Source organism: Aulostomus chinensis, chromosome 20 (genome assembly GCF_037954235.1).
Source record: "Aulostomus chinensis isolate RoL2024-O1b breed Wild chromosome 20, RoL_Achi_v1.0, whole genome shotgun sequence".
NCBI classification, from domain to species: Eukaryota; Metazoa; Chordata; class Actinopteri; order Syngnathiformes; family Aulostomidae; genus Aulostomus; species Aulostomus chinensis.
In genome coordinates, this window is record NC_141339.1 from 14565041 (window position 1) to 14584779 (window position 19739).

The 19739-nt window shown below is 40.0% G+C and overlaps 1 protein-coding gene across 3 annotated transcripts in view; it reads left to right on the forward strand.

The window, feature by feature from the left end:
* adgb (androglobin) overlaps positions 1-18539 on the forward strand; it is a 51887-nt gene extending 33348 nt beyond the window's left edge. For 2 of the 3 annotated variants that reach the window (XM_086189211.1, XM_086189212.1), the window contains exons 29-36: positions 539-650; positions 3258-3382; positions 4149-4304; positions 4442-4505; positions 4595-4691; positions 7211-7394; positions 7471-7687; positions 16256-18539. In XM_086189211.1, coding sequence (XP_086045337.1) covers positions 539-650; positions 3258-3382; positions 4149-4304; positions 4442-4505; positions 4595-4691; positions 7211-7394; positions 7471-7659 — 927 coding nt within the window. In that variant the 3' untranslated portion in view covers positions 7660-7687; positions 16256-18539. The remainder of the gene's footprint in view (positions 1-538; positions 651-3257; positions 3383-4148; positions 4305-4441; positions 4506-4594; positions 4692-7210; positions 7395-7470; positions 7688-16255) is intronic. The other variant, XM_086189210.1, reaches the window with a different exon arrangement.
* Positions 18540-19739: the final 1200 nt, after the last annotated feature.

Consider the following 19739-nt stretch of genomic DNA (forward strand, 5'->3'; position numbering starts at 1 on the left):
CTCTTTGGGAACGAAAAAGACATGTTTCAAATTTGGTTCATTTTACACTATAATAACTTGACAAATTACTGTGTATATGTAATTAATAATTACCCATTACATATTAGTATTAATTCAGAGGGGTGGTATTGTTTCTACCTAACCCGTTCCAGGTCAGGTGCAGGATAAGAATATAAACGTGATAGTGTCAGAGGGAATTTTATCTAAATTGTGTTGAGTGTGATGGCTGTGGGAGTCACCACCATTGATGTAATCTTGGCTAAAAAGCCTCTGCCTCCTCTCTTCCTTTGTTTCAAACAAGTGTTTCTATCAGAGAGGAGAGAGAACAAAACAAAACAAAAAACAACAGTTATCGCAATGAATCATCTGCAGTTTATAGCGCTGTGATCAGAGAAATAGAATGTATGTCGGTTGTCTTTGAACATGCTACATGCCCTGTACTCCCATCGATCTCTCTAGTTGTGTGTGTGCGCGCGTGTGTGTGTTTAAACTTTGGTGTGGGTGTTGTACACTGACTTTACTTGTCTTTGCTCCACAGGATCATAAATATTTGGTGAAGGCAGAGGTTCTTAATCAGAACTGGGATTTAGATGAATCTCAGCTGGCGTTTGTCAGTACTCTCCGAGAGAATGAGAAGAATGAAATGAAAGGTAGGTAAGACAATTACAGTCACCCCATCACACAGAGGAGAGCCAGGAAGGACAATCAGCATGCGGACAATAGGGTTGCTTACTTTAGCAAAGCAACCTTGAATGTAAATATAAAAAGCCAATAGGCTTCATGTTGTATGTATGTAATTCATATTAAAACAGAAATGAATTACCGGTACATGTATTTATGAGAACCTGTACTGCATTATTTTCATTATGAGCCTAATTCTGTGTTCACATATTATCCGGATAGCACAGGAAAAACAAACACACTTATGGATAGAATAGAGGAACAGCAAAACAATGGATGTATTGCATTACATTTGTTAGCTTGCTAAGCCAATACAGTGTTAAACATGAAGTTGGCCACCAGAGTTTTCAGCTGACCACCTGCCAAGTGTCAGCCTTATTATAATCTCTTAGTAGGATTTCAAGATTTTTACTGCTGCATCGCAACCAGTCGTAAATTCCTTGTTGGAGGACGGCAACTTATTTAAATATTTTGACTTCGAATGTGAATTCCCTCATTTAATTACGCCATCCAACTCTTGCCCACTTACATGACATCCGGTTTGCTGTCTACAAGAGTCTATTGCACTGCTTTTACATGTAACCCCCTTAACCAAAGCAATTCCAATAGGTTACTTGAGCATAAGGTGCACATTCTTGCTAGCCTGACACTATTGATTGTGTTTGGTGTGTGATGAGGCAGACAGCTCCACTGCTGCACTCAGCTCCACCCAGACCTTTGATGGTCATTTGAAAGGACTAGCCACCAGCTAGCAACAGTATTGATATAAATACCTGAAAACTTCCACACAACAGCTGCATCTAGACATTTGCAGCGCCACATACCACCCTTATGCAATGTCCTGAATACACCTGACAAACAGCAGGTTTAGCGCCAGTTTGCTTGGTCCATGTATTTCCAGTTGACCTCTTTCACACGATGAGACTGTTTTTCTAATATGCCTTTTTTTTTTTTGCACAGTTTATTTAATTGTTCATTTGTGTCAAATGTGTCAGATACTCACCAGGCACCATCAAGGCCCAACGCAGATGCTATTCTTTGCTCCCACAAGCCAAGAGCTCATAATCACAAGCCTAATGAAGCCAAATGAATATACAACTTGCGTTTGCAGATCACAGAGTGTGATCTCTTGTGCCCACTGGTCATTAGCTGAAGCAATATTCCTGTCCTCTGCCCCCCTTCTCTGCTCCTCGGTCTTTAATCATTCTTGGTTGGATTGAAAAAAATTAGGGGCTTTGAAATTTGCAATGTGTCTTAAAAATTCTGAGAGGATGAATTCATTACTACACAGGTGGATTTGGATGTGAAGGACACAATAGCCTCTGTATTTACCCATTCAGTTTGCATGGCGTGGTGTGTGTGTGTGTGTGGGTGGGTGGGTGGTAGGCATTTGTAAATTAATTGGCCAGATACCCAGATATCATGTGTTTTGGCTACAGAGAAACACATCCTTTTATCTACTGCAGCAATGACAGTGCGTGGACTTAACATTATTTTGCTGTTTTTTTTATGTTAGCATGATAAGGTTTTGCTCGGGTTTGTCCATATATGTATGTTTGCATAGGAGAATGTCCACATAAACCTCCTGTGGTTTTTCCAATAAGCTTGTGAAAGTGGGTCAATGGGAAGTCAAATGAAGTTGGCTCTTGCCCCCTGGTGCCCTGGGAAATATCTCCGCAGGAAAGTGAATTAATTTCAGCCAGTTAACTCTGTCTCACTGGTGAGGCTGTGCCCTTGATCATGCTCCCTACATGCTACATGGATACACACGCAATGACATGGCCACGCCAGGCTTTGAAACCCCTTTAACAAGCTATGTAACAAGCTGCAGTCTAACTACTGTACTGCACATGTTTAATGCATACACATTTACTCATCTGCACTTTGAGTTCTTGTATAAGCAGACAGCTGTCAGTTTTTACTCTTATGCCAACATCCACCTCAATGTTTTGATAAGAGAACACGTTTTTAACATGTAAAAAAAAAAAGTTGCCTTCATGCTTTCAGGTGAATTCTTTCCAGATGAATATTAGTATATCCTGTTAAAACACCATGTACTGATATTAAGATCCAGTTTGACTGGAGATAACTGAATGAGCAAAGCGGCTTAGGGAGAATGGCAGGGTGTCAACTAAATGATGAATTATTGTGGATGTCTGTATCAGAGACTCATAGTTGATGTTTCATCCAAGCTGATGTTGTTTGGGCCCATTTTATCTGCAAAGTGCAACAGTGCCATCTAGCAGGTATTTAACCACACAGCATACTCCGATCACTATATGAACAGCTGATTTGAAGATGAATTAATCTGCAAATTGAGATTGGTTTAGTTTAAACAGCGATGTATTATAAGTTTAGAGAATTTTGCTCGAATTATCTCAAGTAGAATTCCTCCACATGTTGCCATAAATTCCACTCTGAACATGAAAAGATTTTATATATATATATAAATATATAAAATATATATATATATATTTTTGGGGGGGTATTTATTACAATTCAGTGAACTTTGTATTTGATAAAAGAAAATGTGACACAACCTTAATTTTTTTTTTTTTTTTTTTTGCCAAATGTAGTGTATGGAGATTCAAAGAACTCACCCGCAACAAGCAGCAATGGGTCCAAGTCCAAATCCAGCCGTAGACGTGACGGTGACAGGAGGTCCACTGGTAGCTTGAAATCTTCCTCCAAGCTTGGAGCGGTAATACATCACCACAGTACTTTAACCCTATGATCATATCCCCTGCAATGCTATGACGTGATTTTCATAAATTAAGTGATAGCTTTCTGAAAGATAAGCTTTTTATTGACCAGCAGATACGTTGCAGGCGAGGATGCTGCTGAAAAGCATCACATTTACCAAAATGCATTGACATAATTAGGCCCACGTTTGCACGAAGCAAAAATAGTAACCTTTTCAAGGCTCTTGAATGGACTACACACTTACAGTAACCTAATCAATTCCCATCCAAACCATGTGTACAAATGAACTTAATCCTGACATTTTTCGACAGTATTTTTTCTATTTCAGCTTCAGCTTTTCTGAAGTCAGCTGAATCATTAAGGAAGCTTCTGCCGAATCACACAACTTACACAACTCACATGTTGTTTAGAATTTTCTGGCTACAGGTCTTTGTTTGGTAACGAGAAGCACAGTCATTGAATAAAAGTCTATTTAATAAGTGCCTTTTATTCTCTACACATCAAATCTTCAGTGCAGCTACATTAGAATGGCAGATTTTCAGGATTCTGTTCCTCCTCAATAAGTTGTTTTTTTGAAGTAAAAAAAAAAAGTGGAAATTATTTGTAATGAAGATATTAAAATGCTGGCGATGTTCCAGACTGTCTGCTCATTGAAAGAGACAAACTCATAATGCATTTGGGGGGATGTGACCTTCAGTTTGAGTCTTATTGTGCTTATGAGCATTAGTGTTTTCCTGTGTGTGTTTTTGTGTGTGTTTGTGCAGAGCATTGACCTGACCAAGCCTAACTGGACGCTGCGTGTGGTCGTAGACAAGGACAAGGCTGGGAGTATCGTGGTGAAGAAGAACACGGAAAGAGTGGACCAAATTAAGGCCATTAAAAACGCCTGGGAAGCCGCAGAGCCGGGCCGCCATGCCAAAGTAAACCAGAAGCTGTATCCATGTGGATGATTTTTTATTAGCCACTTAGCTCTTCAGCTGCTTTGCATAGAGAGTTTAAAATATTTTGAAAGATTTAGAAAATATGTCTTGATTCTAGTTTTGCTGTTTTTTTTTAGGCTCTGCAGTCACGCCTCAAGTTTCTGACTCAATATCAAAAGAGTGATGAAAGCACCGAACCTGGTACATCGGATAGCTGTCCGTAGATACTTGAACCCTTCTACTAGCATACACGAAGTAATGAGGATTTGTCTGGTTGGTTGTCTTTATAGCTGCATCCACACCTGCTCCTGGTGCCTCCCTCAGCCTGTCCGATCAACAGATGAGTGATACTGCATGTCCTCACATGGACTACACTCCCTTCATCAGGTGCTCTGCTGATTTACTCATTCGACAAAGTCAGTATCATGACCACCGCTTATTATAGGCCCAAATCGGACATTTAGCTTGTCCGGATTGTACCCACGTAGATTTTAAACATATGAAATGTGATTGGAATAACATGTTTGCAGAAGTCTGGATGGCCAAGCTGAATTTCTAAGTTTATTGTCCATTACATTCAGTAATTTCCTCCATGATATTAGCCTTGAAAAACCTCATCATCCAAATGTGTCTTTCCAGCAGGCTGTTTCCAGAATATCCAGTATGTGGTCCTTGACACCTCATGTACAGCTTGGATCTCTCGGTTTCCTAGCATTGTGAACTTGGAATAAGCTTTTATTACAAGGCCTGAATACATAAGAGAATTTTTTTGCATGTGTGCAAATGTGTCTGAATGTATATATCTTTGTGTGTATGCGTGTGGTTACATTTGTATCCTTACCCTTGCCTGCAGATGATTTTCATGCATATCTGCAGGACATTGTTAGTGTTTGTCTGTGTTCATGACCTTTGCTCCCCTCAGTGCTGCAAACAGAAATGTTTCAAGACCGTAAATCTTCAACTGCAGATGACAGTAATGTGTAGCTACACAAGTGCAGAAAAAATAAACAAAACAAAAACAAACGTTTAAAAAAACATAGTGATGCATTTACCCAACTGCTTTTTAATTTATAGTTCTGAAAATGTTCAGAGGATATTTTATTATATACAACGTTCTGGTAAAGATGTGAATTTTTTTAAAAAATTTAGTTTGTGTGTGTGTGTTCCCAGAATGCATGTCAAAATTTTAAATGAAACGTTGTGGTTCTTCAGAGACTTGCGACCTGTCCAAAGTGAACCCCACCTCTCGCCTGTAGCCGCTGGGATAGGCTCCAGCCCCCCCGCAACCCTTAACAGGGATACAGGGATGGATGGATGGATGGTTCTTTAGAGATGTCCCAGCAACCAATCATATTCTACAGACTTGAGGAAACATCTTTGATTGATAGAGATACCAACACAAATTACACCATAATCACTGAATGCATTTCAAACTTAAACTGATGACATAAAAAGCAGCCCTCCCTGTCATATAGCAATTGTCGTATCATTCAAATTGTAATTATGTATTTTTAGTCAAAATGGTGCTGCCCACCAGACATGTGTCCCCTTAATGTCACTAGAGTATAATTTGTAGACCATGGTCATAGTAGCACTACAGTCTTTTAAATGCTTTGATGATGTAACGCATTTTACCTTCTATGACTTCAGCTATATTAGTTTCTTTTAGTAGCTCCAGCGCCTCCTGTGTTTTTGGTAGTAAATTTATTAAGTTTTTAGAATAAGACTCGTAGTTAGTTTCAGACATCCTGGAGTTCTCTGCCAACTCTTGACCTGTCAGAAAGTGCTCAGACGGGTCTGGGCTCCCATTTGTCTTGTCCTCTCCCACCGTCCTTCCCTCCGTCTGTCCCTCTGTCCATCCCTCCGTGTGATAAATGAGATGATATTTGGGTCTTTTAATCAGGGAGCTATTTCAGGACCCCAGTAAGCTTGCCCCTCTCCCACCATCCTCTCCTGCTGTGTGTGTGTGTGTGTGTGTGTGTGTGTGTGTGCGCGCGTGCGCGCGTGTGCGCCCTCGACTGTGTCCGTGTCCAGCTGCTAATGGCTGCTGACATCGGCCTGCAGTTGGAGTCGAGAAGGAGAGAGATCCTGAGGAGTAGTCTATTAAGGGAGTCTGATTAGTCCGCAGTATACCTCTGTTTCACAAAGACACACTGCGCATGTGTTGATGTGTGTGTGTGTGTGTGGGGGGGGGGGGGGGGGGCCGTTTCAGGCCATCTTTCTAGCATTTGCACACAGGTTATTTCACGCAGTGAAAGAGGTTGAATAGGGCAGTGCTCATTAACCGACTGAACTTGCTCACCACCTCCTCTGGCCTCCCCTCTTCATTGGAAGGAAAATAGGCAGACATATTTAGCACTTTTAATCTCTTGGTGAATTCTTTTCTTTGTGTTTGCACCTCAGATGGTCTTCTAGTCTTTTAGCAAACAAACCAACTGTTTCTCTTTGCTGTCTTTTTGCTCTTCTTTGCTCAGCACATACAAAAGTTTAGTATTGTACTGACATAATGCCTTCTTAATGTAGATATGTAGTACGTTGGTTACTATAAGTTTGCTACCAGATGTTATTTCTGATAGTGGATGTGTCACTTGGGTTGTGAGATAAGGTAAACAGTTTGTGTCCATCTTTTTCCTCCGCTTATCTCCTCATGTATCATCGCATTTCCATTTATATTTGTCCCGCCCGTCTCCATCCTCGGTTGTCTTATCTCACAATGTAAAATTTGATGGGATTTTTGACGATTTAAGCTGAAAAAAAAAACATATTTCCTTCCGCATGGAACATATGGAACACATCATGAGCAAAGACATGAACTATCTGGTTTAAAACAAGATTATGTAGAGGTCATGTGAAGTAGACTAGTGTATATTTGGAGCCTTGTGTCACGTCCTTGTGTTTCTCTGCAGACGCCAAAAAGATTTTCCAACACTGATGGACTCAGAGACAAAGATGATCCAGCAGAAGGAGCGTTTAGAAAAGATCCAGGCCTACCAGTTGGTCCGAGATAATGTGCTGGAGCACCGGAAACAGGAGGAGCTCAGTAGGAGGAAGCTGGTGAGCCACCAGTTGGAGATGTATGAAGACATGCAGGTCAGTTGAGCTGCTCTAAAAAAAACAGCAGTTAAGTGTCAGTTTGCATCATTCTGTGATATGTCTCTCTGATTAGGCTGCCGTGGAGCAGCATCGTGAGAGATTCCTCGAAGCTCGCAAAGCTTTTGTTACCCGTCAAGTGGAGGGGATGAAAAAGGAGCAAGAAAGTAAGCAAGCTCTGGAAGATGCCAAGCAGGCGGATCTAGAAAAATCGACCTCCCAGCAGCCCAACAAACGTGGCAAGAGCTCTGGCAAGAAGAAGTGATGGGCATCAGCACCTCACCTTTCAATAAGTATGTTTGAAAAAAGATGGGAGGGCTGGTAAAGCAAAGCTGGATGATGTGTTTGGTTGCAGAATAGAGGGAAAAAAAATTAAAAAGAATAAAGAATGAAGGTTAAAGGGTGAATCCAAGGTGACCTCATGTAATTGAACAGCCGCTTTCAAAGGCTGTTCATAATAGATCATTCCAAGCCATCGTTTTCAGCTACCCGAGGAAATGTTTCTAATGATTCATCACAAGAGACAGAGGCTAAAGAAAACAATGCCATAAAATACTAAAAGAGAGTTAAAAGTGAATGTTTTTTCAACATGAGCAAGTAAAAAATTGAGTGTTCTGAAGATAAAATAATAAATAGCAAAGGAATAATAAAAAGAAGGATGCAAGACTGAAAATAGATGTAAGGGAAGAATCAATAAAGGTCAGGAAGGGTAGGGTAAAATTATTACCTCAATTAAAACAATGGATTAAAACTAGAAATAAAAGTTATTTTAAAAAGAGGAGTGTCTGGAGAACACATTTTAAAATTGGAATAAAACAGGTGAAAGAGTACAATTCAAAACCTATAGAGATGAGTAAAATAATTATATAATAACTAATAATAATAACTCAAAGCTGTAGATGAAAAAGTTAAGGCTTACAGTAGGTTTGCTGCCCTCAGGTCCTACAGCTGGTTGTTTCACAGACGCAGACCAACACAGGGACCATTAAAGAGCCACTGCTAGGGAACCTGAAGGTTCCAGAAGGTTTGTAGGTTGGAAGCTAATCCGTCTCTACATAAACTGCAAGAACGAAACAAACTCCTCACATTGTCCTTAAAATTGCTCGATACATAAAGTTTTCCTGTTCTGTCATAAAGTAGCCCTTTATTAAATCTTTTAAATTATTTGAACGGCGCTCGAGTCACAAGATCAGAACCTGAAACAGAAGTTTAATCAGTGATTATTGCTACACGTGATCCACAGGTTTATGTTCATCTCTCGCAGTGCTGTTTGACATTTGCACAGACATATTCATATTGTATTTCAAACCCTATTTTCATTCAATACTCAGTACGCTGATTATATTATACAAATCTTTTGCTGTCTTGAAGGTCACTGTATCGACTGCGTGACTGAAGGCAACCTCCTACGGTGATGATTGATTGGTGAATTGACATTGCCGATATAAGCTAACAGTAATGCAATTTTACAAGCACGAAAACAAAAAACTAACAGAGGTAATAATCATAATAATAATAATCATAGTTCCTAAATAATTAAAAGATCTAAGTTATCTGATTAATCCACAAATACTGCTATTGTTTATCAAGTGCCCGTTTTTGATGGTTTAATCTAATGCAGTAATCTGGGCTTCATCCCACAGAGTGAGTCAGCTGATCACCTGAAGAATGGAAAGCTAAATTGAAAATGAAAGGGGAGAGGGTGCCATCTAGTGGCTGTTAATACATTTTCATTATCATCCCTGGCACTCTGCTGTTTTCAAAGTTGACAATAATGAATAGTTCAATTTTGCTGCTGCAGCATGACGAAAATTATCATTATGCTACCGGTGTGTGTGTGTGGGTGAGTGTGTGTGTATATGTGTGCGTGTATTCATGGATGTGTGTAGAGAAGATAGCAGGATGACACAGTTTTTTTTTTTTTTTAATGCCTGCTTGTATGTGTGTGCTAAGTCATCCTGCAGCAATCCCCTTGTGCATGAAAGCCTTTTGTATCCTGCCTCTGGGAATTTTATCGAAAAGAGTCTCCAAAGAGGATACACAACACATGAACAAGTCCTCAGTCTTGAGTGATACCGACTCAAACTCGTAATTTGTCTTTGTGAATCCTGTGTCCATGTTAAATATAAATGTGTCCATTAAGTGTAGCTGAGCTCTGCAAAAAAAAAATCTTTCGACAATGTTTTGCATGGGTGCATTGCACACATTTCTGTGGCTCACACAGGCATGCTGCTGCTTTCTGTGTGTGTTCCATCCAGTCTGTCAAGCCTCATCTAGTCCACCACTAGTTCTACCCTTGTAACTGCATAACGGCGTTAATCCTGAAAGCCTTGTTTCTGGCACAGAACATTCCCTCTTGTCTCTGCACTGTTCCCTCTATCATTCCTCCCTAAACATTAGCTCTTATTTGCTAAATAAAACTGCCTTCCCCAGCGTGCATGGTCATGAGGCGTGTGTTAGAGAAAGAGATCACCCTACACCGTAATTGGCAGCGACGTGTGTGTATTAACGGAGAGGCTGTGTGTTAATTGGCAGCTGTTGGCGGGTGGTTTGATGTAAATATGTTGTGAGAGACAGGAGAACATGAGGGTAACCTTGAAAGCGAGGGGACACTTATAATACGTAGGTCTGCAATGCGTGTATGTGTGTGCACTCGCCTTCCCACAAGTCATAAAACAATATTTGATTCTTGAATGGACCCACATAGTGGGATGATGAAATTAAGTGAAACTCCCTGAGCGGTGTGTGTGTGTGTGTGTGTGTCTGTGTGTGTGTGTCTGTGTCTGTGTGTGTGTGAGTGGGCGGGTGGTTGGTGGATTGTGGTGGCTCTTCAATTTGTTTTCCATTTTTCGAGTAAGGAATTCAAGTTTTTTTTTGAATGCCAAAGGACAATCTAACTTTCAGTAATGACATCGTTCAGTGAGCTATGGTATCCATCACACACAAGAAATTGCTTTGTAATGACGAGATGCATCCAGCACAAGAGTCAATGCAAAACATATTAAAGCGGTTTTTGAAAAGCGTGTTTTGCTTGCAGATGAAACTAAAATCTGATGTTTATAACTAACTAGAAACACAGCACATTGGTTTTATGCCACTGTTGTCACTGCGACCTTGACCTTTTGACATCCAAAATCTCTTCAATTCAGGTTGAGGGCTTTCGGGGGGGGGGGGGTGCTCTTAAAAACCACTGGGACTCACGGATGAGCTGAAACAATGTTAGTGGTCAAAGGTCAAGGTCACAGTGACAGACGCACATTGAGGATGTGTACAACTACAACAGTGTCTGTGTACTTCCCTTTAATACATCTCTTTGAAGTACGTTTCCTCCACAGTAAATAGTAGATTGCTCTCAGCGTATAATTCTGTAAATGATATTCAGTGCCCTTTGAGTCAAGAGTCTTATGCTCTTTTCCTTTTTCATTCAGCTTTGACTACCTTGCACACCAACAGAGAAACAAACCCACACTTCAGCTGACATGGGGTAAACACAGGGTCATTTGGCTTATTGGCTCAACATGCTGTCGTATTGTCCCATTGTTGTCTCCTGCTGGGAGTCTCTGTAGGTCTTTCCTCTGAACCTGCTACACTGATAATAGAGACGAAGGAGCAAGACTTGGAAAGAGAGAAGCCTGAGCTGCCGTGGCTTCGACTCCTCTTAGATGATAAGGCACAAAAGGCCTAGACTTTATGGTGATAGACGGATAGTACAGCTCCAGAGCCGGTGAGGCAAACAGATTGATACTCAAACTCGTTGTAGTAATCCCAACCTCTCTATAACTCTCTCTGCAATGCACACACACACACACACACACACACACACACACACACACACACACACACACACACACACACACACACACACACACACAGCTGTAGGCTTAGCTGATCCCCAGACTTGCAGATGTAGAAATGCTGACTTGATTGCAACCTCATTCTCAACTATTTCTCCCCCCTGCCTCACCTTGCAGCGAGTTCCACCTCTCTCTCTCTCTCTCTCTCTCTCTCTCTCTCTCTCTCTCTCTCTCTCTGTCTCTCTCGCCTCCTCCTCCTCCTCCTTCTCACTGTTGTCTGGCCCACCTCCAGCTACACCACCTCTATCTTCAGCCAACACAGCTTAGTTCTGCAGACCCAGGATGTTGGAAGAAAAAAATCAAATAATGAGATGGGAGTGCTGCACAAAATAACTGCAACACTTAAGGTGTATGGGTGTAGGAGGGAGATGATCACAAGGTCATGATGTCCGAGTCAAACACAGTAGCTGTCATCAGGTGAGGTGATGAGACCTATAGCTTCAGGAATCCTGTTTGTTCTATTGTACAGATTAGCTTTCTTATCTAGCCTATTTCCCTAGGGTCTCCAGTTATCATTGTCACTAGATCCTCCCTCGTCTACCTGCTAATACACAGAGGAGATAAGTCTATTCTGATGTGAAGGTCAAATTGAGTCAATATTTGAGGAGTGCTGGAGAAATGTGGATGAACTCTCTTTGGTCCAGCAGTGTGTGTGTGTGTGTGTGTGTGTGTGTGTGTGTGTGTGTGTGTGTGTGTGTGTGTGTGTGTGTGTGTGTGTGTATACACTTGAAGATTTGAAAAGTGACAGGCGAGAAAGACAAGTTGCTATTCAAAGTACAAGCCTGGGTTGACAGCTGTCCCTCACTCAGAACATCATTACACGACTTCTGTGACGGACGGATCAAGGGATTGGGTGGATGAGAGGATGGACGCCTACTTATCTAAAGTTTGTTTCAGTATCTGAGATGCCTTCTGGGACATTTTAGACTCCCTGGCAGTTATACTAACTACTACTGCGCTGACAAACATACATGTACATGATATCTATCCATCTTTCTATCTATCTATCTATCTATCTGTCTATCTATCCATCTTTCTATCTATCCATCTATCTGTCTGTCTATCTATCTATCTATCTGTCTATCTATCCATCTTTCTATCTATCCATCTATCTGTCTGTCTATCTATCTATCCATCCATCTATCATCTATCTATACATCTGTCTATCTATCCATCTATCTGTCTGTCTATCTATCTATCTGTCTGTCTATCTATCTATCTATCTATCTATCTATCTATCTATCTATCATCTATCCATCCATCATCTATCTATCTATCTATCTATCTATCTATCTATCTATCTATCATCTATCTATCTATCTATCTATCTATCTATCTATCTATCTGTCTATCTATCTATCATCTAACTGTCTATCTATCTATCTATCTATCTATCTATCCATCCATCATCTATCTATCTGTCTATCTATCTATCTATCTATCTATCTATCTATCTATCTATCTATCTATCTATCTATAAGTATGTATGTATGTATATATTTGTCTATTTCTCCTTCCTTAAACTTGAAGGTAGAACGTAAGTTTTATCTCCTCCCTGTGGAATTGAAAGTCGTCTCAACAAGGATGTAGTGTGTTATTATGATCCCATTTGTTGTGAAATTTTGTTGAAGCTGTTACAGAGTTGGTGTTCTTTTTTCTCTTTTGACTTTTTTGTTCTCTTTCAGAGGGCCAACATGGCAGAAGCATATTTCAAAATTCACATTTAAAATCTGATTTGGTATACATTTTCTTGAATTTTTTGTCATGTTGTTTTTCTGAATCAACAAGAAAGTTTTTCAAAAATAATACCAAAAAAGTTATAGTTATTAGTTGATATCAGCCTGGGTTTTTGTTTTGTTTGTTTTTTGCAAATGGAAAAAAAAAGTCAATTCTGACAACTTACTTCATTAATTCAGAAAAAATGTAGACACCCCGCCCCCAGGTGAATGCAGAACACTTATGCACATAACAATTGCCTATTTTCTCAAAATGGTTTTGTCCAACTTCTAGCATGCTAACTAGCTTGCTAACGAGCTTGCTAACAAATATGCTAGCGACACTGCTGACCCCATGTCCCATGGTTCATGTTCAGAGATTGTCCCAAAAACAGAGGATTTCCACAGTTCAAGACGTAAGACCATTATATACAAATAACTGCTTCATTGGCTTCTCTAAATATTTTTCTCATACCAGCCTCTCCAGGAGAAAAGATGCCATGTTTGTCTGCCCTACACTGTGTTAGCGCTACCTTTTAAACACCCCGGGAGCCTTTCTTTGTCACTTCTCTGCAGGTTTTTCCCAGCTGCATTCATCGTGACTGCTCCTCCATCGCTATTGTACGTCAGTGAAGGCACGTTACCTTAAATGTAAAAACTCAATGCAATGTGAAAAGCGGAGAGTTCCACTTGATAAGCTTAGTAAGCATTGTGTGTTTGTGGAGGGCTTGAATATGAGGGTTCGTTCATGGAAGTGTAAAAGTCACTCACAATAGTTTGTAGCACCTCGATAAGATAAAGGAGGTTGTTTTTAAGACAGACTTCTCATTCTGCCCATCGACTGCAAAATGTACTTTTCTTTGTCACACTAAAACGCTTTTTGTGAAGTAATTCTGTCTTTCAGTGGCTGCTGCTGCTGCTTGTTGCACACGTCTGCCGTGATCATAGCGAAGACATCATGGTTGTCAGCATGCAGCTGATGCAAATTCCTCTTGTGACACAGTCTGTCCAGAGTATTTATTTCAAAAGATCTTTCAAAAGCGTTTTAGATTACCCCAGACGCACTCCTTTATTTCTTTGTCCCTGTATGCAAAGATAAAGTGGTTTATTCTCCACAGATGAAGGGTAATCTGATAGAGAGATGGATGTAGAGGAGGAGGATACACACGATTTCCTTAAATAGCGATAGCATACTTGAATTGTGATGGAGATGACGGCGTTAATTCAGCGGAGCGGAGACGGGGAAGGTATCAGGTTGCCAATAAAACAGGAGTCCAAGTTTCATCCCACTTTATTGGATTGTGCAAGAGCCTCTGTCAATCACAGACCTACAGCTAAATTTACCATCAGAGGCTGCTGAAGGAGAGAGCTGCTGAATTCCACAGCGTCAGATTTCTTTTTATTTTATAATGTCAAGATATAGACGTTGAGTACCATGATCACAACTCCAAACATGTGGTACGTATAAAACAGTCTAATGATTCTTGACAGACGCTCACCCCTAATTTGTGGGGAGAAAGGACCTTGGCTGTGATGCCAAACAACAGTTCAACCACACACAAACACACACACACACACACACACACACACGCGCACGAACACACACAGGCACGGTCATGGTGAAGTGCTGATTTGATAAACTGTGAATTGATTCAACAGGGGCTCGCTGTACACAGCAGTCATCGATAACCTGTCCTGTGCTCACCATTGATTATTGCTATCTCCTATAACAGGGCAACAGACCTCTCTCTCTATCTTGCACACACACAGACAGCTCTTTTTGCCCCATTTTCCATCTATGAAAAGATGTACGTGTGTGCATTTGGATGTTTAATGCTACTCTGGGTGTCCAGTGCAAGTGAATGAATGAATCCCGTTAAAGAAGCATTCATTAATATGTAATATTAGATGTTATGTGTAAATAAGAATATTTACTGTAATATGAAGTTAAATAATATGTCACTTTAGAATAACGTGAATGTTAAAAAAAACCTTCTGAATATTATTGTATAAAACATCAATATTTTGCAACTGTGCCAAAATTTACAACTTCAATATGATTAAAACTGTTTGTTTTAAGGTAATAAGTGCATAATAAATCATTTATTAACCTTAATAAGACAATTATAGCTTTAGAGCCACTAACATATCAAGTTTGGTTTATTATAAGTAGGCATGCAGTTAAATGCTAATAAATGCATATAAAAATAACAATAATAATAATAATAATGATAACAATAATAATAATTTGTATTTATCTAAATAAAGCAACAAAAAGTTAAGTGAAACCTTGATGATAGGCGTTTTTGTGCTTATCTTGTGTCCTATAAACCATCAATTACTATGTTTATGGTGCCATGATTAATAATCATTTATCTAATTAACAAGCATTTTATATGATGGGCCTTATTAACAATCAATTAATGCTTACTATAAGGTTTATTTTTTTCATTTTTTTTTAAGACTTACAGCAATACGCTTCAATCTCTGGATGTGTAGTTTTCACAAACATTATTTCTGGTGAATGCTGTTGGCTGCTGCTCCATCAGAACAGCCCCCCCAACCACACACACACACACACACACACACACACACACACACACACACACATATCCCCACCCCGTCGCAGCAATGGTAACATTGGCAATGCCATCTCCTTAAATAGTGGCATCCATCTGCTCCACTGTGTGAGTGTGTGTTGATGATCAGCTTATCGCAGCGCTTGATTATTGGAATTGATACCAGCTGTGGCGCCCCGAGTGCAGTCAAACCAACGTGTCACCGCCATCCCCTGGGCTGTTTGCCCACACACACACACACACACAAACACACACACACACACACACACACACACACATCACAAATTTAGTCATCTGTCATTTGTGAGGAATGTGTGACCTTGTGACCTTGAAAGCTTAATGAAACAATAAGAAATAACTGTTTCCTCTCCTCTCCTCTCCTCTCCTCTCCTCTCCTCTCCTGTCTCACTCTTTCCTCCTCCTCTATGACCCCAGCCTGTGAACTCTTACCCCTGTGATCTGGACCTACATCTCTGTTCTCTTGATAATGATTGTGACACTATGGACGTGATGAAGCCATTATGATGTTTTCAATTTTCTCCCCCTCCGTGTCCTCATCTCTTTTATCCTCGCATCTGTATTCATAAACCCCTCTGTAACCACAATGGGTGATGGGGGAGGGCGGCATACATGAAGGGATATTTACAGATCCTCTTCTATTTTTTACATTTGTCGTGCAACACATTTGTGTGTGTGTGTGTGTGTGTTTGCAGGGAAGGTGTTATGCTCCCCTACACCCAGGCAGAGACTATCAACGCTTCGCTCAAGGGCAGTGACTCATTAACTCTCAGTCGCTCCAAGACCGCTGTGTATATCTGTTGAAGTGGATTTCTTCTTGACTTATTTTTTGTTGTTGTTGTTGAGTTCAAACTGTTTTTTTTCTGTGTGTATATCGTAAATACTTGTCCTCCCGCTGGTGCTAACAAGCGGTTGAACCCTGCAGGGGAGCTGGAGGTCGTGAGCTCTAAACTCAGGTGTGCTATGATCTGCTTGATTAACTACAGCTGTCAGCCAGGCCAGAAGTTCCTTGTCCCTGCGTTCCGTCTGCGTGACAGCCAGACAACCCCAACTCTCTGTAGACCGCCATTGTCCCCTGTGACACCCTGGTTTTTCACTTTTTCCAGACAGCGCAGGGACTTTGTTGCTATCGGGGTCAAACAGGGCTGACTGTGATTCTGAGCCCTGATTCGGATGGTGCAGGCTTGCTTTTTAAAGGGTGACCAGCTCCATGAATGTGAGGTCATCTGTGCCATTTTGAGTGGTTCTAATCCACTGGAGGTGATGAGCTTGTGGGCGAGGACACTTGTTCTTGATGCAGCGTTTTAGCGTGACTTGTTTACAATTGAAACATTACAAGGACCAACAGTCAGCTTTTACTGTGAAATCATTTTCATGTTAATATTTCCACAAAGGTCCTGCAAATATGTTACCACTGAGACGATTACTCCTGTTTAGTCTTTCAGTCTGACCACTGAAATAAGCTAGCATTGTTGAACCTCTTCGCCTCACCTCCAAGTTAATGGATTTTTTAATGTGTTTGTGGTTTAATTGAAATAAGAAGAGCTAAAGATGGTTTTATGTTTTGTTCTATGGCATAAAATACATCAATAAATACCTCTTTTCTGCATTTAGAGGCTTTTATACATTCCTTAAATTGCTTGCTAATGGCCCCTCTAGACTGCAGAGGTCAAGGACATTAAATTACTTTTTTGACTCTTTTTGCAGATTATATGTGAATATGTTTTATTGCTTTTGTTCTACTGTTTCTTGTTTTAAATTTTGATGGTGAGGTTTTAAGAAGCAAACAACTTTTAACCTTTGCTTCACTCGCTTTTCTCTTTTTATTACATTGTTTTTTTCTCCGTTGTTCTTAATCTGGCTTCTTTGGCAGGAATTAAAAAAATGTAAAAAAAACAAAACAAAACAAAACAAAACACTTCTGATTGAACATGAGAAGGTAAGAAGGAAGAAACGAGAAGGTAAGAAGGAAGAAACGAAAAGCTTAGTTGTGAAAGGGAAGTTGGTGTTGTGTTTTGATCGTCAAACGTTAGCTTAGTCGTTAGCACTTGCATTCACTCTTTGAAAATCTTTTAAGAACTGTTCATTTGTTGAGATTATCTAGCTGAATAAAACGCTTCATAAACATTTGTTTACTACGGAGCTTGTTGTTTTTCTGCAAAAATACAAAATTTTAATTTGAGGGAACCTATGTTGTTGCTAACTTGCAGGTTAGCCTACATACAGGTTTGAAAACCCCTAATAGGACAGACGTGGAAGCGTTGTAAAAGTGCCAGGAAGCAATCAGAACCAATACAAAAAAAAGAAATAAATCTGAACTATTCACTCTACAACAAACAAGTAGGAGGAAACAAGCTCAAGACTGATAAAATTTTCTGCTTCATGTTTTTGAAAAAAAATCAAAATGTGAATATTTTTTGACTTGAAATTTCAAATATGATTCACAGTGTCACAGTGAATTGTCATTATTTCATCATTAGTCAAATTTAATTGAAAACCATATTAAAGTGAAGATTTCTATTCAGGGATTTGCAGAAAACAAAGATGCTTTCCTCAGCCTACAGAATATGATTTGCATGCCTTTGGCAAATGTGCACATCCTGCGATTTTGATATTATAAATTGACGGCAATCACTTACAGTGTCTGTATGTTCTGTATGTGTGCATATTGTATGTCAATACATATTCATAATCTCCATACAAACATCTGTGTAATTTATGCAAATCAGCTGTAAGTAGGCGTTTTATTTTCTCCCTGCAAACTGCAACAACACACTTCACCCACCACTTAAGCAACATTTTTTTTATAAGATAGAAGAAAATACACATTTTTGTATTCACAAAATATAAAAATAAAGATGATTCTGGGTTAAGTAGCTCAACCCAACGATCTGTACTGTATGTTAAAGTCATTTAATCGAAGCCAGGCGACATAAAGCTAATGCACTTGCTGCTTTATACTGTCTGCTACAGCTGACGTGGCTCATGTCCAGATTCATCCCCCCTCACCTCTGACCTAGGATTAGCTCTGGATTAGCTCTCTGCTCATGTGCATATTAGCTAATAGTTCTGTATTTGCATATTTCCAAGGGTTCTTGTGTCAAATGCTAATCCGTGATAGCAGAGGAGCTGCGGAGGAAAGGCACTCTGCACTGACGTTATAGATCTTTATCTGGAATGATTTCTACGTTGTAGGATATACTTTGTCCCGCCAGACAATATGAGCTACATTTTGTACAAAAAAAAAGAATGCTGGATGAATGTAACTGTCAGGAAATGTTGCACAAAACATGAGAGAGTACTTATCACCCTACGTGGCTGTGTGAACTCTGGGGAGATTAGTTACGTTGCTATCAGTGTATTTTGAAGTACCACTTTAGAGACGGTCGATGGAAGCGGCGCAATTTGGGGAGGGAAAAAAAAAAAAAAAGCAAAAATGTTTTTACGCCAACTTGAGGGGATTTTTGACTTCCTGAATGTTGAAAAATGCAAAATGTTCAAATATATTAGATGGGACTTAAAAAGTCCAGCAGAGGAAAATGCTTCAGGTCCTCTTGAAGGTTCTTTATGGCTGTGGGTAGAACCTTATTCTTACATGCAACAAAGTACACCAGCTATATTAGATTTTGTTTTTTCTTTCTTTTTGTGAATTATGGGTAAGAACCAAGTATTAGTCAACCACAAATAATCACCTGAATCTTTTAACCCCATCTTGACTTGATGTGATTCTCCTGTTATCACTTTTTTTCTTTCCATCCTGCTCTTATTGCACTTCGGCCCTTTATATATATATACACACACACACACACACACACACACACACACACACACACACACACACACACACACACACACACAAAGAAGGGGGAAGCTAAAAGCTAACAGTGCAGCCTCTGCAGAGAGCCTTATCAAAGAGTACAAACACAGCAGTCAGACTCTAACCACAACACACACACATACTCACAATACAACTAGATGAATGGCCTGGCCGCGACACAATGGTGCTAAATTAAATCACTGATGTCAGATTCGCCAAAAGCCGTCTCCTCCCACATCACTCACTCGCACACATGCAAGGATGGACTAATAAGGACCTCTTTGTTTGCCTGTGTAATGTATTATAGAACAAGGCCATATCAGGAAGGCTTGAGGATGCGAAGGCTCCGTTTCAGTTCATCA